This window comes from Nanorana parkeri, unplaced genomic scaffold (genome assembly GCF_000935625.1).
Source record: "Nanorana parkeri isolate BGI_ZX_2015 unplaced genomic scaffold, ASM93562v1 scaffold537, whole genome shotgun sequence".
NCBI lineage: Eukaryota > Metazoa > Chordata > Amphibia > Anura > Dicroglossidae > Nanorana > Nanorana parkeri.
In genome coordinates, this window is record NW_017306805.1 from 556334 (window position 1) to 570487 (window position 14154).

The 14154-nt window shown below is 43.4% G+C and overlaps 1 protein-coding gene across 2 annotated transcripts in view; it reads left to right on the forward strand.

The window, feature by feature from the left end:
- Positions 1–14154, forward strand: part of GNA11 (G protein subunit alpha 11) — a 40467-nt gene that overhangs the window by 526 nt on the left and 25787 nt on the right. The window contains exon 2 of one of the 2 annotated variants that reach the window (XM_018561683.1): positions 41–217. In XM_018561683.1, coding sequence (XP_018417185.1) covers positions 82–217 — 136 coding nt within the window. In that variant the 5' untranslated portion in view covers positions 41–81. Of the gene's footprint in view, positions 1–22; positions 218–14154 lie in introns of both variants that reach the window. The other variant, XM_018561682.1, reaches the window with a different exon arrangement.

A 14154-nucleotide genomic window follows, 5' to 3' on the forward strand; every position in this document is an offset into this window, starting at 1 on the left:
GAGCCGGTGAGGGAGCATCCCTCCCCCCCCCCCCCGGGAGGGTGAGGCCCCCGGTGCGGGCCACAGAGCCGGGGGGAAGGGATGACTCTGGACTCCATGATGGCCTGCTGTTTAAGTGAAGAGGTGAAGGAGTCTAAGAGGATCAATGCCGAGATCGAGAAGCAGCTGAAGAAGGACAAGAAGGACTCCCGACGAGAGCTGAAGCTGCTTCTGCTAGGTACATTGAGGGAACTGTGTGCGCTGGTTACATGGAGGGGAGCACTGTGTTTGTGCTAGGTACATGGAAGAGAAGGGAGGGGGTACTGTGTGTGTGCTCGGTTTATGGAGGGGGTACTGTGTGTGTGCTCGGTTTATGGAGGGGGTACTGTGTGTGTGCTCGGTTTATGGAGGGGGTACTGTGTGTGTGCTCGGTTTATGGAGGGGGTACTGTGTGTGTGCTCGGTTTATGGAGGGGGTACTGTGTGTGTGCTCGGTTTATGGAGGGGGTACTGTGTGTGTGCTCGGTTTATGGAGGGGGTACTGTGTGTGTGCTCGGTTTATGGAGGGGGTACTGTGTGTGTGCTCGGTTTATGGAGGGGGTACTGTGTGTGTGCTCGGTTTATGGAGGGGGTACTGTGTGTGTGCTCGGTTTATGGAGGGGGTACTGTGTGTGTGCTCGGTTTATGGAGGGGGTACTGTGTGTGTGCTCGGTTTATGGAGGGGGTACTGTGTGTGTGCTCGGTTTATGGAGGGGGTACTGTGTGTGTGCTCGGTTTATGGAAGGATGGAGCGGGCGTCTGGCGCGCGAGAGGGGGGAAGAAAGGAGCGGGCGTCTGGCGCGCGCGAGGGAAGAAGTAGAGGGCCGGGCGCGAGGGAAGAAGTAGAGGGCCGGGCGCGAGGGAAGAAGTAGAGGGCCGGGCGCGAGGGAAGAAGTAGAGGGCCGGGCAAGGCGCGCGAGGGAAGAAGAGGGGCAGGCGCACGCACAATGTAGGAGGAGAGGGTCGGGCACATGTGCACAATGTAGAAGGAGAGGGGGTGGAGTTGTGTCTGTTAGGTACTTGGAGCTGTGTGTGCTAGGTACGTAGATGGTTTGGGTTTTCTGTGCTAAGGGGACCTATGTATGTGTCTGTTAAACACATGGAATATGGGGGTGTGGTCTCTGTGTGCTAGTTACATGAAGGGTGGCTTTGTGTTCTTGGTACATGGAGAGGTGGGGGGTGCTATGTGTGCTAAGTACATGGAGGGAGGGACGGCCGGCCGTCCGTGCTAGATATTTGGTACTAGGTTACCAGTCCTTAGATGTGGTGACAGAACATTTTCAGCAAGCACACCAAAGACCTATTGATCTTGCCAGTCCTTTGTTCTGGTAACTTTCTGTGAGCTTAGAAGAAAGCACAAAGACCCTTATCAACCAGTGTCATCAAACCACCATATAATGTAGATGAACAAGATGATGTATTTGTATGAAAACCATGGCAGCCCCCATAGATACAGTGGAGAAATAAGTGTAGATGTGAAGGGGCAGGAAATGTGTTATTTACAGGATCGCCAGGTGAAAATAAAGGTTAAAAAATGCCTCTGGCGATGACATCATGACATTCTCAGGGTAGGTTTCCTGATGGTGACAAAAGGCCTGCCTATGTAGTGCACAAATATAGCTATTCCATGTAAAAATATAATTACAAATTCAACAAATAGAAACAAGGTTTTTTAAAAACATTGACACACATTGATCCGATTATTTACATCAGTTTAATCGCTTACATTTGACATGCTCAGTAAATCAAAATATCAACATAGCAGCTTAGTGGGTCGCACTTCTGCCTTGCAGCACTCAAGGTCCCCAGTTCAAATCCCAATCAGGTCAACGTCTGCAAGGAGTTTGCATATTCTCCCTGTGATTGCCTTGGTTTCCTCCCACACTCCAAAGACATCAAAGAAGGTTAATTGGCCTTGTATGTATGTATGTATGTATGTATGTATGTATGTATGCATGCATGCATGTACAATGGGGATCTTAGATTATAAGCTCCTTGAGGGCAGGGACTGATGTTAATGTGCACTGCGTAAAATTGTCGGCACTATACCTGTAATAAATAAATGACAATCATTGCTAAAGCTGTACTTCACTATATGTGGAGTTTCATGGTTGCTGGACGTAAGTGGGCATACATTATTCTTTATGCCAGTAATATTTTCTGCAACAGTTCATAATATCAGTTAGTTTATTACCAATGTTAATAGGTGTATAATGACACTGAAGTTTCCAACACTGAAAAGATATATCTTTCTCTATTGTTTGCTGAGGGCTACAGCCCCAGTGCGTTTCGGTACGATCCGGTGCCGGAACGCACTAGAAAGCATTCTGGCCTGCTCACTGCGTTCTGGGGCGGGAGGGGGCGTAGCAGTGCATTGAAGTCAGTGGCACTGGAGCCAAGCCCCCCAGCCGCAGCGCGATCGCCCACAAAGGAACGCGTGGCACATCAGTGCCTGCGTTCCGGTCTGCTTTTGTGTGTTCTCTATTCATTGTTGTGTTTTCGTGCATGACAACAAGCCCCCACCCCCTAGCAACCTATAATTTAACCTGTATTGACCAAAACGAAAAAGCCTGAAAATGCTCTAAAAATGCAGATGCACCAATGTGAACAGAGACTTAAGCTGGCTATACTTGGTAAGCGTTTAGCTTTGTATCAAGAAAATGTACTAATTATATGAGGGTGTTTACCTGAATAATGAATTAAAAGTGTATGTTTATTCATGTAGAATCTCATACTACCCATCTGGTCATATGGAGCCCAAAATAGATCATGGCCAGAAATTGGCATGATGGCCTGTCGGTTAGCATTCAAAGGAGGTTTGCAGTGGCAGCTCTTGTATTTGTATACCAACAGGTATCTAGGTTGGAGTGCACACAAATTCCCAGCACTCAGCCCTACTAGGTAGCAATATTTTCACAATAACAGAAGAGATATCTGTGTACACATTTACAAGTATATGTGAAGTCTCACATAAATTCCAAGGGGACTTTGTAAAGTATGATGCCTATTCTAATCTTTGAGAGCAAATTGGGAGATATAGAATGAAATGCACTGAGAACATGTTTAGCTGAATTAAATATTTATTTTATTTTTATTCCAAACAATTATACATTTGCCTTATATGCATAAAACAATACCTATGTATATCATACCCAAGTTATATCCAGCTCCGTTTCCCCCTCTCTTCACAATCTTTCATTATTTATTTGTTCTAATCATATCCTTTTACACATACATTGATATTAGCACCCCTCCACTCAGTACCTCGATAAGTGTACATTTGAATGTGCGAGATATTAGTGTTTAGCTGAATGTTACTCCATCCCTTCATAGAGTTACAACAACCAAGAGATTTGTATTTGCACCAGGCAGCTAAAGACCTCATGTGTGTAGATGCCAAACAAAGCCCGTCTTTTGTCTTACGAGCAGGCTCGAAAACCCGCTGAGAATCGTACGATTGTCGGCGAGTTTGTGGCCTGTTTGTAAGATAAATGCCGCACGCGCACACTGCCCGTTCAGCATTGCAGTTATCGGAAGCCCGCCCCTCAGCAGGGCTTGCTTGCGATGATCGCAAGTACGATCTGCCTGCCCATGATGGGCAGATCGTACGGTTTTTTTAAATTCCCTTACAACCATCGCAACACAAAAGTCTTGCGATGGTTGTAAGGTGTGTGGCCAGCTTAATACACAAAACAACTCAGCCCTTCTATCCTGATAAGTGGATTTAATGAAAACCTGTTTGTAACATTTTAATAAAACAATGGGGTTCTATATCATACATTGCCAATATCTGTTGACACCATACATCGTATGTGTGTGCATTTATAAGGTCCCTTCTCTGATATGAAACTAACATTAGGGTACATAGCAATGTAATAAAGCTCAACTGGCATTTTGTCTGGAATTTCCTCTGAAAGTGTGGAGGTTGCAGGTATTGGTCAAGCATATCTCTGGGTAACAAATTCATTTAAGAACCATTGAGACCAGTCTAGGTCACTGCATACATCATTTATCTGAAGCTTGCAGGTATTACAAAGTCATAAAAAAAAACGTTTTTTTCTATTTATTTTTTTCTAAGCAACGATGTGCTGTTCCTATGGTGCTCCCCGGTTGACAAAGTAATGAGAACCTGACTGTGCCAGGCCACATTCCCGCAAATCGATGACAGTGTCTTCGCTACCAACAGCAGTCTAGTGTTTGGATTGCAGAAAAATGGGTGCAGGGCACAGTTCTGATGGACTTGAATTTGTAGTTTTATTACTTGTGCAGGATCAAAGGGTGTTTTTGGGTGCACTTAGAAGTTGTTGGTTAGTGTAGTACTAACACCACAAGGTACCTGTTTTATAGGGAAGTCTTAGGCCTCGTTCACACCTGACCGTTTTGTAGGGCGTTCTATGCTCGACGAACGCTCTACAAAACGGTCAAAAATATAAATAGCATTGTAGTCAATGCCCTCGTTCCCACCTTGCCGTATTTCCGCCCGTCCCTAACGCCCTACAAAACGGCCCACGCCTGAAAAGGTCCCGGGACTACTTTGGGCCGTTTTGTAGGGCGTTTTCCATTGGGATACAGCCAAGTAGCCTTTGGAATTGCGACGGTCGCGCAACTTTTTTACCGCGAATTGCGGTAAAAAAAAACGCGTGACAGACGCGCATATTACAATACGCCTAGGTGTGAATGGGGCCTAAAAGCAGAACTCCAGGCAAACCTTTTCTTAACTCTTGCAGTGTGGCTACCCCCGCATTGCAGTGGTTAAGTGCTCGTTTGTGTCCAGTTGCAAAAATAAAGTTAAACTCACCTGATCCTCGGAGCCAGCTTGCCCCCTCAGCTGCAGTGGTCTAAAGCTGGCCATACACCTTACAATTATCTGCAGATTTTCTGTGGTCAGATGGAAAAAGTGCAACAGATTCCTCCATCTACACTTACCTGTGTGGATGGAGTAATCTCCACCTGGGCCAATCTGTTGCACTTTTTCCATCTGACCACAGAAAATCTGCAGATAATTGTAAGGGGTATGGGCACCTTTAGGTCCGTGAGCCATCAAATTCTATACACTGTTTATAGGATGTGAGGATGCCGAGGGACACACCATCAATAGAGATATGCTGGAGGGAGTGCTATAACACCCAGCCAGCTGCGAGGTTCATGTAAAAGTAACTTTATTTCTGCACCTAGGCACAAACAAGCACTTAAACCTACACCTGCACTGCAAGGGTTAAGAAAAAGATTGCCCAGCGTTCTTCTTTAAAGAGGAACTATGACTCGTACAGGGGCCACCGGAGGACTTTCTATAATGTGCAAGTACCGTAAGCATATCGTAATTGGGCATTATGGCATACTTACCGCTGTTTGCCCACCTCTAGTGATGGCAGCAGACAATAGTCCCTGTTGTTGTTGTTGCCATCATCTCTGCTGCTTCTTCCACACTTGGCACCTTTCTTCTGAAGCCAATGGATTGTCAGTAATGATGCAGCTTCAGCAGTTGTGTGCTGGAGTTGCATTTTCCTGGAACTTTGTTCCATTCAAAGTGTAGCAGGCACGTACACCTGCGCATGTGCCACAGGCGGCATATGCTGGATAAAAAAGAGATTCTCCCACATCACAAAACTGTACCTACTAGATTTTTTTTTCAAGACTTTCATGTCTAAAGGTGCTTGATATTATGTGATTCCAACAACAATGGGAAATTACTCAACGAATTGGGCACCAGCTGAACATTTCCAGGTGATTTGTGTATCTTACGCTTGGACTTTGTTCAGACCTGATTGCCATCTAATAAAATCCTTTAGCTGTGTTAAGAGTGCAGTCATTTGTAGAAGCAGTGCCATTGCCAAGCACTGGGTGGTTTTTTTTTTTTAAGAAGCATGTTAGATTTTGGGAGTTTTTCTTCGCTATATGCCCTGGACTCCCAACATTACTAAACTAATGTTTACATTCTGATGTTATCATTAGTCCAGGACGTTGTATTATATTATACCTGATACAGAGTGCTACAAAAAGCTTTAATATAATGAACTGAATGAAAAAATGTCCACTTGGTTCAGGAGTGAGCAAATCTTTTGGATTCTTGTGCCAGGGATCCCAAATCTCCCATTTAGATGTGGCCCGCTGTCACCCGTTTAAGTTGATCTTTTCCAATCCTCATGTAGTCGTATTACATGCAGACTGTCGCTAACAGATGCAGTCACTATCACCTGGTGATTAACTTGAACGGTTGACAGCGGGCCACATCTGAACAGGAGAATTGGGATTCCTCCAGCAGGAATCCAAAAGCACACAGTGTGAATGTAGCCTTATAGCGTCCCAGCCAACTTTCTTGATAAATCAGGCATTAAATCTCAGTCCCTGGGTAATGATTCCTATGGACTGTGATGGTAGCACTGAATAAGTGGCATAAAATCTGCCACTTTTGGTGTAACCATGGTATTAATATCTACTCTTCTGCACAAGGCTACTGTAGCCTGCCCATTCATAAAATCAGGCTGCAGTATGTTTTCACAGCTTAAAGTGACATTAAAGTCAGAGATGTATCTTTAAGGACTTACCTTAAATGATGCCTCTTGATCCGATCATCTTCTTCCTTCCACTTGTATTCAGGAGTACCTCCAGCACTGGTGCTGCTCTCTGATCCAGTGCAGACTCCTCGGGTCCCACAGTGTCCGATGTGCACACTCCTGGCTGTGTGCATTCACCTCCACTGTGTCTCTCTTCTCCCTGCCGGAGATCTCTACTGCACATGCGCCCGCTCTCACCCTCCTGCACGGCTGCTCAAGAAGCTTCAGATCTTCAGGCGGGAGTGAGGGGTGGAGACACAGGTACGTTTTTACCTTTTTGGTAACACTTCTATTTTTTTAAATATTTTTGCCTATATCTACTTGCTAGGGGCTCCATGTTTGGCCGGCGATTGGCTGGGAAGCCGGTTTCCCGGCCAATCACAATCAGCATGGAGCCGGCTAATCCGAAACCTGGGCGGGAAGTAATGACCCGGCTTCCTAATTGGCTCAATGCTGATTGGTCGTGAAGCCAGCTTCCCAGCCAATCAGCATGGAGCCGGCCCATGGAGTACTCGCCACCCAGCTTCCTCATTGACCACGAAGCCGGCTCTATGTTCCCCTACGGCACTGCCAATCAGGAAATTTTCCTCTGACTGGAAGTTCCGGTATTGGAGCATTTGGGCGGAAGTACTCAATATTGGCACCGATACCAGTATCGGTATTGGTGCATCCCTAATTTTTCCCTCACATATGTATATCATGCAGCGGACAAATTTACAACTGCTGCCATTTTATTCTTCAGGGTCTGCGCCTTCAGGAAATAACTCTCAGGGGTTTTAAGTAATTTTCAGGCCTAAAATGTTGGTTATAATGTGTGCAAAAAAGGGCTTGGCAGCAAAAAGGTTAAAGGTTAGCTCAAGGTAGGGCCTAGTAATGGTAAAGAGCTGTAGAATTTTTATCAGTACTTTTATAAAAATATTTCAAAACAAATCTAGTCCTTACACCGATGATCTTACATTGTTTGCAGCCTTTTTGTCACCAGTGTGCAGAGTCCACCCAGTCTTCACCTTTTGTGCAGTCAGTGGGAACTTTGCTGCATTACAGCTCCCAGGTTCCAGTCCTCTAGTTTGCCCTACTGTAAAAGGCTTGCCTTACTGGTGGCAGACAGGGAACAGATGAAATGCCAAATCGTAACACATAATCATAGCTGGTTACTGGCCAGGTCAGGACAAGCAGTAGATGGGCTTAACTGACAAACCAAACTGGAGATCCCTATTCAGAATAAAAGTTTTAAACAAGAGCAACTAAATTGAAACAGTTATCTGGCAATACGTTGCATCATGAGCAGAAGACCTACATAAGTGAATAGTTTTAATAATGTATGACTCTTTCAATGAGAAAGTCATGAATTGGAGAAATCTAAAAACAAAATGGGAGCTGTGTGTGGCTGCTTATTCTCAATGTGCCATAGTTTGCCTGGTCTGAGTAAGGTACAGAACCAATGGGTGTTTTGTTTTTCCTGTGCTTAAAGAACTTGTGTCTGTACTTAACAAACCACTACATCATCTTGACTAACAGAGTGTGGCTCTCAGTGTGTGATGCTAAAGTGTACTTGTAGTGACAATACTCACCTTTAAGAGCCTATACTCATATACAGTGGGCAGAAGGGTCCCTGGCATAATATATTTCAATTACTGCAGGGCTTTCTGGCTGGTGTTCTGCTTTATGCAGAGCTAGATAATTACAGCATACTGCAATCTTATTAAATAAAACAAATACTATCTCATGCTAAAGCAATACATGAACTTCACTAATTGCTTAATGTTCTAGTAAACATGTAGCCTTTGGGCACAGAAGAGATTGGGTGTGTAGCTATATATGGAGATTTCAGACCATTCATCCATGGGGCACCTAACCTGTAGCTATTAGTCCATTAAAACCATCAATAAAACATAATTTAGCAATAGAGGATTAGGAAAGAAGTTTTAGGTACAAGACCCAACATAGGACTCCAGAAATGTTGCCCCACACAGAAATCAAATCTTGAACTTTGCAAGAAACAGGCATATATTTGTTAATGTTCCTTAAACTCAAGATTCTTTTGGGCATTACCTGTTTAATGGTAAACTCCACTTAACCCAAATGTACTTGGAGATAATACAATGGCTTATGGCAAAAGTGGAAATCCTGGTGTAATAAAAGCATTTACCGTCGTAATCATTTTGTTCTTTTGTGAAATGTATGAATTCAGATGAGGTAGATGATGTAAGACTTTGTATTTGAGTAAATTTAATAACTCGAGCTACACTCCTCAAGCAATTCTATTAGGAACACTAGATCAAAACTAAGTAGGCTCTCCTTTTGCTCATGAGACCGCCTCTATTCCTTGTGGCATGGATTCCACTTTCCACGGACATTCCATTAGGATTCTGGTCCATGTTGAATTGATTGTCTCACACACTTTCTTCCAATTTGTCAGCTTCATATTCATGCTGCGAATGACCAGTTCTACCGCATCCTACCTCAGTCTCAGGTTTTTGTTAGCTGTGACAAGACTGGAACCCGAGGTAATCTATTGCTAGCGTAGCCTATGTACTTCAAGCTTGGACGTGTTTTGCTTCGTTACTGTAATCATGCTGTAGTCTTATTAGCTCAAACCAGTCTGGCTATTCTCCTCTAACCGCTCTCATCAACAAGGCATTTTTCACCAAAGAACTGCCATTCACTGGATGTTTAGAGGTCATTTAGAATTGTGCAAAAACAAAAGACCGTTATGTGAAAATTAACAATTATAAAAGAAATACTTAAATCAGACCTCTAGCACCAATTATTGAGCGGCAATCAAAGGTCCAATTTTTTATTCGCTTATTCTGTTTGATTTGATATGATCATTAACTGAAGCCATTGAACTTGATCCTCATGATTATATGAATTATGCTCCTTCCACATGATTGGCTGATAAGATAATTACTTGAACAGGTAACAGTACATGTATACCATGTTTTTTTTGTTTTTTTTACCTTGAAACACATATGCGGCAATTCACTAAAGCATTACTAGACTTTGCTGGTGGTATCTGCACATTAGAAAGTCCTGCATCTAATTCATGAAAGCCATGCGACAGTTCTGTTAACAATTGTAGTACATGCAACAGATTCAGGTAGCTCTTATTTGTACCACTTTCACATTCAAAAAGAATTACCACTAGTTTGTAGATATAGAATCTGGAGATAAAGTGACAATCAGGAGTTAAAAGAGTACTATGGGGTGACCTTTTTATACCATAGTTCTCTTTAGGGTCACGGTAGGACATATACTAACCTCCTCCCGTGACCCAAAGCTTAGTATATAGCGGGCTATTGCCTGCTATATACTGAGAGCGCTGCAGCCGGGATGGATCACGACAATACTGTTGATCTACCCTGCTGGCTGATTGACAGCGGGCTTTGCCTATGTCGAGGCAAAGCCAGCTGTGCACGTCCCCTCCACCATCCGTTCCTCCAGTCAGCGCTGGAGGATCGGATAGGGGAGGAGGAAATCCCTGCGGGGAGCGGTGACTAACAGTCACTGCTCTCTGCAGGGAGATGACTGGGAAATGAGCGAGCAACGGTATGTGTTACGCTCACTTCTCAATCTATAGAGTCGACGTGTGACAGTTTCATTGTCGCACTTCAGCTCTAACTATGAGGGTGAGTGTAAATCACTCACCTCACAGTTCTCCTTTAAATCTTAAAAATGCATTCAGGTACCTTAACTAATAAAATACTGCTTATTTGTGTATCACTCAGCCATACATCCTTAAATCATCTCCGAATTTAGTGCTGACCTTCCTTCCGGAGGCTCCAAGCTCGCTCCTGTGATAGACTACAATCTCGCGTTTAGTTTACTAATTTGTATTGAGATTGTAGATTGGAGCGGTGGCTGCTTTACAACACACACGGACCACGAGGAACAGAAGTAGCCACCCTCCAGAAGGAAGGACAGTGTCCGCACCAATTCAGAGATAATTTGAGGATATACAGCCGAGTAATACACAAATAAGCTACATTTATGTTAATAGTTAAGGTACTTTAATGCATTTTAAGATTTACCTCCTGAGTTCAGTGTCACATTAAGAACAACTCTAAGCTTGTGTACAGAGCAAGGCCACACTGCTCAGAGTAGGGCCACTGTTTAGTAAAGAGTAGGGCATGTTTGCATGGGGCGACCCCCCCCCCCCCACCCAAGCTATCCACTGCAGTACACTGTCATACACAAGGGAGGCAGACCTCATGGTATACTAGTCTCTCAGTTTCTTTATCAGGCTCTGCCCACTGTCAAACGAAGGGGAGGCAGACCTGATGAGCTAGTGACTTAACTTCAGGCCTTGCCCAACCAACAGCTCAATTTCACACGGCAAACTGGCAGACCTTCCAGTTATTGAAGAAGCGCAGCTGCTGTGCCTGCCTGTGTGACAGATGCAGTGGCCAGACGGGCAGCTCCGTAATGCTAAACCTGTGATTTTATTAGGCTCAGCGTAACTGAGCTACACTGAGGATGGAGTGTCTGGTATGTACACTTCAGCCTCAGTGCAGGCCCTCCTCCATACCCTCATGCAACAACAAAAAAATATTTGTGTAGTCTGCACTTTAAAGTTTATTTTTCAGACCTCAATCTGCCTCTTTCCCTTTTAAAGAGGAGTGTTCATAGCAGTATTTGACACAGGACTAAAATACTGTGACAGAGCAGAGTAATGGGAGATGAAGAGGTTACTAGTATTACCCTGGTAACTTGGAAAAGTGTGAACCACTGGGTACCTGGAAATGGGTAAGTATTATAGTTAGATGTATTAAAAATAATGTATAAAATATTAGGTGCCTGTTTACTGCATTTTGCAGTTGATCTGCTACATAGTGGTGGCCACGAACTTCAACTCTGATAAGAGATTAGCTAACAAATGAAATATTATTGTTGAATATGACGTCTGTACACTGGGGTAGACTGTGCTTTATTTTTGGCAATTAACAGCTGGTTGTAAGTCATTGATATGGAACTCTGGTGCTGGTACTTGAGTAGCAGATTTACTGATTGTTGCTGGGAGCTCAGCAAATGCTGCTGCTCAGCAACCTAGTGTATTTCATTTATTACTCTCCCAACAAACAGTATAATAATGATAATATTGGCCTCGGTTCTTTTATTATGACTTGGTTTAGAACATTTTCTGAGCCTTTACTTTGATTCTGTAACAATGTAATATTCATATAATTCCAAACTTTGGGTATGTGTTTTTTTTTCTTTCTGCAGCCTCCTCCTATTATCAGAAAAGGAAAAAGTAGACTAGAGCTGCAGCTAATGATTATTTTCATAATCGATTAGTCGGCCAATTTATTTAATTTTGGATAAAAAAATGAAATGCCATCCTTAATTTAAAATAAAATACACGAATGCAGTGTTACAAGCAAAGTTTGCAAAAAATTGTGCATGCAATTTTATTCTAATCGCACTGCATTGGAACACACGGTATTGCGGTACCATGTGTTCCAGTGGGAGCGATCACTCTTTGGGTGGGAGGCGCGTTTGGGGTGCCATTGAAATGAATGGCACTGCTACGCACCTCCCACAGCAGAATTTGTCAGGGCGAAACCGAAAATGACTTATTTTCCAAACTTTTATGACTTTTTTTTTTTTAAATAACTGTATTGTAAGCACATGGTGCTTAATTAGCTTTAGCCAGGGAGTGACAGCTGCCAGTGGCAAGATTCCGCAGATGGCAGAGAATGTAAATACAGCAGGTAGTGGGCTGATGCAGTAACCAGTCTGCTATTGGCCATTTCAAATTGAAATAGCCAATAACAGGCTGGCTATTGCACTCACCCCCTGCTTGCTGTGCCCTCCTCCCAGCATGGAGGAGAGAGCTAGGGGATCCAACCAACTATTCGATGATGAGAATAGTTGGCAACTATCCTCATCGATTATTATTGATTAATCGATTAGTTGGTTGCTGCCCTAAAGTAGACTATAAACATTTTATGAAACCTATACATTCCACACAAGGGATGATTTATAAAACTTTGGCCCAGCCAATCGCTGGGCAAATGCCATTTGGATGGCATTCCTGCCACTAGATAGAGCCATGGATATTCGTATGCTCCTCCGTTGCATCTAGAGGAGGGAATGCGCAATAAATTGATGGCAGCAACATGTCTCAAAAAAGTTAGGAAAGGGCCATGTTTACCACGGTGTAGCATCCCCTCTTCTTTTACCAACACTGTTAACATCTGGGAACTGAGGAGATCAGTTGCTGGAGTTTTGGGAGAGGAATGTTGTCCCATTCTTGCCTGATATAGGATTCTAACTTCTCAACAATCCTGGGTCTTCTTTCTCTTATTTTTTGTTTCACGATGCACTGAATATTTTTATTTGGTGAAACTTCTGGACTGCAGACAGGCCAGTTAGGCACCCGGACTCTTGTACTATGAAGCCATGCTGTTGTAATAGATGCAGTATGCGATTTAGCTTAAATGCTGAAATATGCAAGGCCTTCCCTGAAAAAGAATTATGATATGGGTTTATGAGATTTGCAAATCATTGCATTCTGTTTTAATATAGATTTTACACAGCGTCCCAACTTTTTTAGGTTTGGGGTTGTAAGAGGAAGCTCAGTCTGACACTATAGTTTCGCTCTCAACCTGCTCAGAATAGCTTGGAATCAGCACAAAGGCTTTCACTAAAGAAACAGATAAAAGGTAAGAAATATATTGCTAAATGTTCTTTCTAGTTATGCTGTGTAAATGGGAACACAAACATATAGAGGGGTTTTCTCAAATTTGACTACAAAAGTGGAACAACACTTTAAAGCAACGCACATTAAGGCGTGGCATAATGCTCAATAAGTACTTGCTGTCTGGAGCAATGTCTTACTATTTGCACGCACATAATAAAATCTGAATTTTTGGCTCAAACAGCTTAAAACCCCCAACGATTATATATTATCTAATGGTAAAATATAAAAGGCTGGGTCACACTGGGTAAATTGATACCAAACATGTTGAGTCTTAAAATTGCATGCGTGCATGAAACGGCAAAAAAACTACAATGCCCAAAATGTTCCATAGGCGACGTCAGTTTAGTGTTAACGGTGATGGATGACCCTAGACGTTCGCGGTGATATGTAACGTGTGGCTTTATATTCGTTTTTGCACGTAGGCGCACCCAACGCGTGTTTTGCATTTGTATGTATGGGGACGAGGACTTTTTAATTTTTTTTATATGTTACTTTCATTTTTTCATTTAAATTTTTTTTTTCTTTTACACGTAACTTTATTGCTATCATATAGCAATAAACAAGCCCCCTTTGTAATAGCAAATATGATGTGACAGGTCCTCTTTATGGAGACATCAGGGGTCTTTCAGACCCCTGATGTCATCTAGGGACCCCAAAGAAGCTGATGAAGCAGAGATCTGTTTCCCCAGCTTCTTCTCGTGTCTCTAGGAGCCGGAGAATGTAAACCGTGACACCGGAAGTGATGTAATACATCAAAGGAGAGATCAGCAGCTTGAAGCTTGTTGATCTCCCTCCAACTGATGCCAGGCCCTCATGGGGGGCAGCGGAGCCCGGGGTAGCCAGCAGCGAAGGGGACACACACACACACACACACACACAC